The 9,229-nt window shown below is 38.8% G+C and overlaps 1 protein-coding gene across 2 annotated transcripts in view; it reads right to left on the bottom strand.

The window, feature by feature from the left end:
* The window catches only part of tns3.2 (tensin 3, tandem duplicate 2), a 71,398-nt gene extending 64,197 nt beyond the window's left edge, over nt 1-7,201 (bottom strand). For both annotated transcript variants that reach the window (XM_070554325.1, XM_070554326.1), the window contains exons 1-2: nt 7,091-7,201; nt 1,200-1,372 (exon numbers count right to left, since the gene is read on the bottom strand). In XM_070554325.1, the coding sequence (XP_070410426.1) occupies nt 1,200-1,349 (150 nt within the window). In that variant the 5' untranslated portion in view covers nt 1,350-1,372; nt 7,091-7,201. The remainder of the gene's footprint in view (nt 1-1,199; nt 1,373-7,090) is intronic.
* Nucleotides 7,202-9,229: the final 2,028 nt, after the last annotated feature.

The raw sequence follows: 9,229 nt of genomic DNA, 5'->3' as shown, positions 1-9,229 counted from the left end.
AAATATAACAAATCTGTAGTTACCTAACAGTAGCTTTGAAAGTAATACGGTCAAATACTTTTCAAGTATGTGTAGAAACAAGTTACATGAGTAATCCTGAGTACTCATTTATCAACTTAGAAAATAAATATGAGAATATCTCAAATTTCTGAGTATGGAAAAAATGACATTCAAGTGTCCTCTTATCAGCAGATTCAAACATAAATCATCTCAATTTATGGGACCACAAAAGTAATCGGAGTACTGACTCTCCTAACAAAGACCAAAAATGTGCATCTGAAACCTGTAACATGCCAATCATTTGAGTTCTTGGAATCGATTCTGAACCTTTGTGAATCAATTCTGAATCTTTATAAATAAGAATCCTGATTCAGACTTGAATCGATTTTTTTCAGCACCTCTAATACTGCTATGGCTTTGGCAACTTTCCCCTTAATATGTGATTTCCAAGTGAGACTCTCGTCAAACATGACTCCAAGAAATTTGGTTTCTTTTACTCTTTGAATTTCCATTCCATCTATTGTTAAAGATACAGCTTCTTTTGTTGTTAAACAGTATGAAGTTTGTTTTGTTCAGGTTCAATGACAGTCTATTTATATCAAACCATTTTTTATCTTTAATCAGTTCACTGTTCACTTGAGTTACTTCATGTATATTTAATCCTGAATAAAACAATGTGGTATCGTCAGCAAATAAAACTGTACCAAGTAGATGATATACATTTACAAGGACAGTAATAAACAATATGAACCGTTTAGGTCCGAGGACCGACCCTTGTGGCATTCCATAATGAATATCTTTCAATACAGAACCCGCATCATTTATTTGAACAAATTGTTTCCTATTGTCTAAATAACTATTGACCAATTGATGAGCCTTAATTTGTAGGAGCATCAAACAGCCACTGATTAAACTTTGACCTGATTTATACACAGTTTGCTGCAGGATGCAATGCTGCAGGAACATATTAATGTTTTTCAAGGTACATTCAGTGTAAAAATGAAGGTTTGTTTAGCTTTTTCAGGTTTATTTCCCATTTTTAAAACTTTACCTTTATGAGAAGGCATATTTAATTCATGTGCAGGTTTTACAAATAAACAGTTTATATGAAACCCACCAAAAGGACATAAAGGTGGATTTGCTCTTGAGATTAACTCTAAATAAACCCACTGATGGTGTCCCTGTCCCACCAGCCTCACCATGTGGTTGTGTCCATGCTTGGACTGCAGCATGGGGATAATCTCTCTCAGGTTCTGCAGGTAGATGTCCTCAGGACACCCAGTGGGACAGAGGATGCTGATGATGCGCTCGGTGACGTACGTCAGATCGATCTGACGTTCTTCCTCCATGACGGGTTTTAGTTCATGGGTCACTTGTGGAGAAACAGGAAGTGTAAGAAAAAGAAATACAGTTTAATAATTTTTAAGGAACTGAGATTTTCTACTTGTTAACATCAGCAGGACGCTCGTGGATCAGATGGGTTTGGCTCAGACAGCAGAAATCTGGGTTCAAACTCGGTTATTCTGATAAATACATGTGTGTGTGTGTGTGTGTGTGTGTGTGTGTGTGTGTGTGTGTGTGTGTGTGTGTGTGTGTGTGTGTGTGTGTGTGTGTGTGTGTGTGTGTGTGTGTGTGTGTGTGTGTGTGTGTGTGTGTTGGGGGGGGATACTCAGATGCTTAGTCACTGGAAAGTCTAACTGGACGTGTGACTGGAACAAACCTGATCAAACAAAAGTATCTAGAGCAGCGCAGAACCTTAAAGAGCAAGTCACGACCAAGTCAACTATTTTTTTTCTGATAAGCTATATAAATGTGTGTCTCATGGTGCTGCAGACGCGTGTAGTCAATAGTTTGGCACTTTAGTGCATTTTAGTATAAATTTTTATTTTCTGCCTAAAACTGTCAGAGTTGTGCCGTTGTCAGGTAAAAACTCTGCACTGCATTTGAATTTAGATCTACCATCGCTATTGGCTAAGAGGTTCCCTAGAACGTTAGCTGGTACCATATGATGTCACAATGTTGTTGTGAGCACGTGTGTGTGTGTGTGTGTGTGTGTGTGTGTGTGTGTGTGTGTGTGTGTGTGTGTGTGTGTGTGTGTGTGTGTGTATGTAAGAAGAAGAAGAAGAAGAAGAAGAAGAAGAAGAAAATATAATTTCTATAGCACCTCTCAAGATAAAAATCATGAGGCGCTTCACATTAAACCAAAAATGTAAAAATATAAAAAATAATTTAGAAAATTATTAAAAATATATTAAAAATGAGAGAGCGAATATGAAAGAGGATCCTGAGGAAGGTGGAATAGGTGGGGAGAGCAGAACAAGGAGAGGGTGAAGAAGGTCACACCTATGGTATGGTATGGTGTAACATGATGGTGGTGCTATTCCACCGAAGGTTATTTACCCTCCCTCCACAGATGCCTCTGACACAGAACTAATCTGCATGAGATACGGCCTCAAGGTCATGCATTTGCTTCTAAACTGCTTCCTTTCCAGCTCAAGAGAAGAATGAAGATAAAGGACTCTTTCCTTTAAATAAATCAAAGAACTCTTTTTTTAATAAGGCTAATCAAACAAAGTCAATAATATAATGTTGACCAATCTGTGAAATGACAATGTTATGATTAGTAAGTTTTAATAAGTAATATGACTTTAATCTAGCTGCACTAGACATCCTGATCACACGTAATGTAAACGCACGACACATTGCTTTTACTCATCCAATCAGAACCTTCCTTTCTGAAGCGCGGCATAGTCTCTGTGGTGTTTATAAATCTGTCCAACTTTGATTCGACCAGAAATTAAAACATCCAGATTAATAAAACCAGTCCCAACGCCATCTTAGTTCAGTTCTCTGAGTTCTCTGCAGTTCACCGCATGCTAAGAGAAGTATCGGACCGGCCACCCGGACTTCCTTTTTAAGCAAAGAACCAACAAACTGGATAAAATCTGTTGCATTTTACCAACCAAGCGATAGTTCCTATCAGAATAAAAGCTGAACTCACTGACCCAAAGGGGGTCCATCTGACGCTGTCAACCAACTGTCACTTTTTACCTGGAGACAATCCAAAGACTAGTCTGTCGTACTGCTGACGCTGTTTCATCGGCTCTGGTACCGAAAGGGGGGTCCGAGGACCTGGCAGTCTGGATCTGTACGGAGGTCTCATCCTAAAGGTATGTGTGGAGCGACAACATGGCGTCTCAAGTGTTTATGAAACTCCGATCATAGCTAAAGCAAATCATCACAACATCATTCAGACTTGCTTCTCCGGATACGAGAGTTCTGATGACAACATCACTCACACACACACCAAGATCCATTCATTCACTTAGAATTTAGAGTTAGTCTTGTTTAAAATTGTTTAGAAATAAATCTTCTTAAACATTTTAAAGGTGACTCTCTCTTCTCTTGTCTCTCAGTTGATACAAGTGTTACATAATCCCTGCAATAAAAAGTTCCAATCTTCTGGTTAAAATAACCCAAAGATCCACAAGATTGATTCCATGTTCATTAGGGATGAGCTGGGTACTCGTTTCAGACGAGTATCCGGTACGGATAAAGCATTTTTGACGAATTTTTTTAACTCCCTCTCTATCTCCATCTCTCTCTCTCTCTCTCTCTCTCTATCTCTCTCTCACACACACACACACACACCTCAATCAACATTGTTGTGTTTAACTTTGTGTGGGAAAATGCCAAGAACGTTAAGAAAATATCAGTTTAATCAAATTAAAATTTAAAAATAAATATAAAGTTGTGTCTGGTTCTAGCATTTCATATTTCCTAGTTCCTACTGCATGAGTTCAGATGTATTAATCCATGCACTTAAATATTAATGTTCTGATTTTATTGAAAAACTTGTTCTGTAATAGTTTCTTTACTATTGTGATCAAAAATATTTAATCTCAATTCTGAGGCTGCTCTGTAAATAGTTTTCAAATAAACAATACACATAGCAACTTCTGATCAATCCATATCAATTTCAGACTTAAAATAATATATTGATGTAAACCACACCCACTTCCGGTTATGCCACGCCCATTCCGAGTACAGATACAGATACAGATACAGATACAGATACAGATACAGATACAGATACAGATGCAGATACAGATACAGATGCAGATAGTGGTGTACTCGCTCATCCCTAATATTCATTATGGAATCTCATGTCTCATGTCCATTAATTAGCTGTAAATTAACCCCTTACAATGGTAAGGTCATACAAAAACCAGCCTGAACAGGTGAGTCTTCAGCTGCTTTTTAAAGGAGACCACTGAGTCCACTGATCTCAGGCTCAGGGGGAGAGAGGTCCAGAGTCTGGGGGCCACAGCAGCAGATGATCTGTCACCTTTGACCTTTAGCCTGGTGCTGCACAACCAGTAGGCTTTGGTCACTGGACCTCAGGGACCTGCTGGGGGTGTAGGGACTGAGAAGATCACCAATGTATGATGGTGCTTGTCCATGTAAGGCCCTATAGACCAGAACCTGTATTTGTTAGCGGCTCCGCCCTCTCAGTTTTCTAGGCAACAGCATTTTGTTGCATTTTTCAAACACGAAGTGGGATTGGAGTAGGACTCTGGTAGGGGGTGACTTGCTCTTTAAAGAAGATCTGACTGTAAAAGATCGAAGAAATCTTGAGTTTATTTTAGCTTTATTAACTTAGCTTAGCTTAACTGAAACTAAACTTAACTTTCGAATCTAAACTTTCATTTTGCATTGATGAACTTATAAATGTGTTTTGGTCGACTTTATCAGCTTTAAACAGGCTGACCCTGGCTGCTTTTGTCTCTTCTGCTGGGTGAAGCTAACGTTAACTTTATTTGACCCAAAGCAGATTATATCACACTAGTGATTGTGTTCCAGGTCTGGAAAGGAAAAAGCCCCAGAAGAGACTAAACCAGGGCACAAACGAAGTTTTCAGCAAAAGCTTGAAGGGGAATTTTTAGTCCATTGTTTCGGTCCATCCTGGAACTTTATTCAGCAAGATCTGTAAGAAAATCACGACTTTAGGTGGACAGCTACTTAATATTTGAGTCGATAAGTCTGCCCTTTCTCTTCGCAGGCCTGATTTTCATCCCTAAATTAAATCTACATCCCTGGAAAATTGTGATTTCCCTCCACGACCCATGAACCATCATCTGTCTGGGATCTACGGCAGCATTTAGAGCCTGCAGGGAAATCACGTGCATGTTTGGGATCGACAAAGACAGAGAGCAGCGGTTAACCCGCTCCACATTACCACATCTGAGTCACCTGTGATGCAACCAGCTGGAAACCGCAGCTTTATTCTAGGGATTAAATATGCTGAGGCTTAATCACGTCATCTCTGAAATATTAATCTAAATTTGATTCCATTTAAAAAAAATCTTTGTGGAGATCGTAACAGTTTTGAGAAGATGAGCATACTCAACAAAAAACATTTAAAATGATATTTTTGATCATTGTTCATTTAAATGAATCAATAAAGTTATTTTATATCATATATTACACATTTTAAATAATGCCTTTGTATTTTATTTTAATTATATCCACAAATAAAATTCATTTTTGATTTATTTAGAATTATGATAAATGGCCTGTATTTGATATTGCATCTTCTAGGGTTGTACAACCCCCCAAGGCACTTTACAGCACTATCAGTCACGCTGGTGGGGATGAGCTACGATGTAGCCACAGCTGCTCTGGGACGCACTGACAGAGGCGAGGCTGCCGAGCACTGGCGCCACCGGTCCCTCCGACCACCACCAGCAGGCAAGGGGGGTTAAGTGTCTTGCCCAAGGACGCAACGACTGTGACAGGCTGAGCAGGACTCAAACCTGCAACCTTCCGATTACGGTGCGGGCACTTATCTCCTCAGCCACTGTTGTCCATTATAAACACAACAAAAGATAAAAACTGGACTGAAAACTATTAAAAAACAAACTAAATGACATAAAACAAACTCAGGCATCTAAAAATGACTGTAAGGAAAATGCAGAAGGACTTCAAGATTCAGTGTGACAGCAGAAAGCAAAAATAAAACAACTAAACATCTGCAGACTCACCCAGAAACATTAACTGACATCAAAGTGATGCAAAAACAATAGAAAAAAGATGCTAAAATCGCAATAAGCCCACAACACAACAACAAAAAGCCTAAATAAGACACAGACTGGCTAAACAATCTCAGAGAGACCAGAGGACACCAAAGAAAGCCTTTCTATTCTCCTCTGGAGCATCTGAGGTTGTTTATTCTGAGCTCAGGTTTAATGGCTCAAACATCACTAATCTGTGGCTTCAGCTTCTGCTCCAGCATGTGAAAAAATACGCTTTTCCAACCCAAACCTGCTTCCGTTTCCCACGTTTGCCTGGGATTTCTTTCGGAAGCAGCAAATAAACGATCTTAATGAGTAACTTCTCTCCAGTCGTGTATTTTTGGGCTGTTTTTCTGACTTTTTCAGCTGCTGCACATCTAAATTTGTAAGTGGTCCTTCTGAGAAACCAAAACAAGAAGTGTGTGAGCTAACCACGCACGCACACACACACACACACACACACACTGGCCACATGAAATTTCTGTTTTAAATGGTGATGTATTATGCTTTTTTCATGTCTTCTCCTGAATATGCTGATTCATAAAAGAGCAGAAAAGCATCATTTTATCTCTGAAAGCTGCAGAACTGGAGCACCAGTAAGGATCCAGGCTGGTAATTAAACTGGAACTCATCTCTACAGGGGGTTTCTCTCTGAACTCAACCAGTAAAACTCATCTTAGCGTCAAAAGGAAGTCACTTCCTTTCTCCAAAGCACAGAAAATAAGAGCACTGGAAGGGTTTTTCCATGAAAGGCAGGCTTGAAAGAGCTAATACAAGATTAAATGAGCTCTGAATCCCAGTGTAAACACCCCAGAGTGAGCGAATAGACCCATCTGTGTTTGTGGGGGAGACATTTTTCACTGCAAATGCCTCCTGAGATTCACCACCCATCACATGCTCTTACCTCCATTGCCATTATCAATCAGAAGGGAGCAGTCTTCACGAATGGAGAGCAAGTCAGCACCAGTTCAAACTTTTCTGTTAGATCTCAACCGAGAATGTAAAGAAAGGCTTACCCTGGCTGCAGGAAGGAGGACGGTGAAGTCAGAGCTCTGGGTCAACAGATGAGTGAGAGTGTGTGAGTGACTGGTATAAAAAACAAGGTGGAGACTTGGCAGTAGGAGGGAGGAAGGAGAGCAGGAGAGAAAGCATGACATGCAGTCAGAGCAATGCTTGTACTTTGCCCTCTGTTGGACAGCAGCGTGACAGCAGTCCCCTCATGTAAAGGACGTCCACAACAGCTCCCAGAAAAACACAAACAGCTGAATGGTTTGTCTGCAGAGTCGTTTAGCTTGATTACGACACACGTTCGCTGTGGCGTTGTTCCAATAAACTTCTGCAACGTCACCAGATTTATTTCCATCTAGTGTTGCATTAATGTTTCACCGAGACCTTGCACTGATGACGGTAGAGTCTAACCGCTGCACAAAGCCTTCTCCAGCACATCCCAAAGATTCTCAATGGGGTTAAGGTCTGGACTCTGAACCACTCTTTCACTATCTGAGCGCGATGAATCCTGGCATTGTCGTCTTGTGCCCGTGTCATCGGGGGAGATGGAATAAGTTGATCATTCAGTATATTCAGGTCGTCAGCTGACCTCATTCTTGGAGCAAATCTAAATTAAATCAACATCACAATGGGCATGAAACATTTACAATATAAAACGGATAATTAAATAATAACATTGTTAAAGAGAAAGTCACCCCCAGATGAACTTTTTTTTTCTGATAAACTGTATAAATGCGTGTCTAATCGTGCTGCAGACACGTGTAGTCAATAGTTTTGCACTTTAGTGCATTTTAGTTGAAATTTAAATTTTCTGCCTAAAACTGTCAGTGTTGTGCCGTTGTCAGGTAAAAACTCTGCACTGCATTTGAATTTAAATCTGCCATCGTTATTGGCTAAGAGGTACCCTAGAATGTTAGCTGGTACCATATGATGTCACAATGTTGTTGTGAGCCTGTGTGTGTGAGTATTTGTTAGCGGCTCCGCCCTCTCGGTCTGCTAGGCAACAGCATTTGTTGCATTTTTCAAACAGGAAGTGGGAGTTGAGTAAGAATCTGGTAGGGGGTGACTTGCTCTTTAAAATCAGTTTTGTCTTCGCTGGTGTCAGATGAAAATTCCATATAGGAAAATATGCATGGAGATATAACAAACAAGAAGATCATCATTATAATTCTTTTTGTTTTTGATGCTGATGACATCTGAAATCACAATCATTTATTGCCTTTTGTAATTTTTTGTATTATTGTCCTGTGTCAATGCTGTTTTGTTACGACTGTTTATTATGCTGATTTACATGGGATGCCATTTGTAAAGTGAAACAGTCAGCAATTTTGGGGGGTTATTTAGCCTACCATAAGTAAAAACAAAATGGGAGTTCATTTTTCAGAGTCATGTTTTTACCATGTTATTCATACATTTATAAATGTTGAAGATCCTAAATTAAATATTAAGCTTGATAAATAAATATTTAATTTAGATGTAAATATTTATTTTACAAACTATTTATTTAGGTCGGTCCAAAAACATTATGTTTGTAAAATAAATATTTTTTGGAGCTAAATATTTTGTTTGCAATCTATATGTTTAGTTTGTAAACAAAATACTTACCTATAAATTAAATCTTTGTAAGTAAATTAAATATTTATTTTACAAACTAAATATTTAATTCTGACCTAAATATTTAGTTTGTAAAATAAATATTTAACTACAAATACTTAGCATGCTACATTTATTTATTTATTTATTTATTTATTTTGCTGATAAACTATATAAATGAGTGTCTGATTATGCTGTAGACAAATGCAGTCAATAACTCGGCACTTTAGTGCATCTTAGTAAAAATTTAAATATTCTGCCTAAAACTGCCAGCGATGCACCGTCGTCAGGCAAAAACTCAGCACTGCATTTGAATTTAAATCTGCCATCGCTATTGGCTAAGAGGTACACTATGATGTTAGATGGTACATTATGATGTCACAATGTCGTGAGTGTGTGTATTTGTTAGCGGCTCCGCCCTCTCGGTCTGCTAAGCAACAGCATTTGTTGCATTTTTCAAACAGGAAGTAGGAGTTGAGTAAGAATCTGGCAGGGGATGACTTGCTCTTTAACACTTATAAATGTGGGAATAACATGGTGACAACTTTATTTGA

This window comes from Nothobranchius furzeri, chromosome 8, assembly GCF_043380555.1.
Source record: "Nothobranchius furzeri strain GRZ-AD chromosome 8, NfurGRZ-RIMD1, whole genome shotgun sequence".
Taxonomy (NCBI): domain Eukaryota; kingdom Metazoa; phylum Chordata; class Actinopteri; order Cyprinodontiformes; family Nothobranchiidae; genus Nothobranchius; species Nothobranchius furzeri.
The sequence above is the reverse complement of the archived record's forward strand: the minus strand, read 5'-3'. Positions and strand labels throughout refer to the sequence as shown.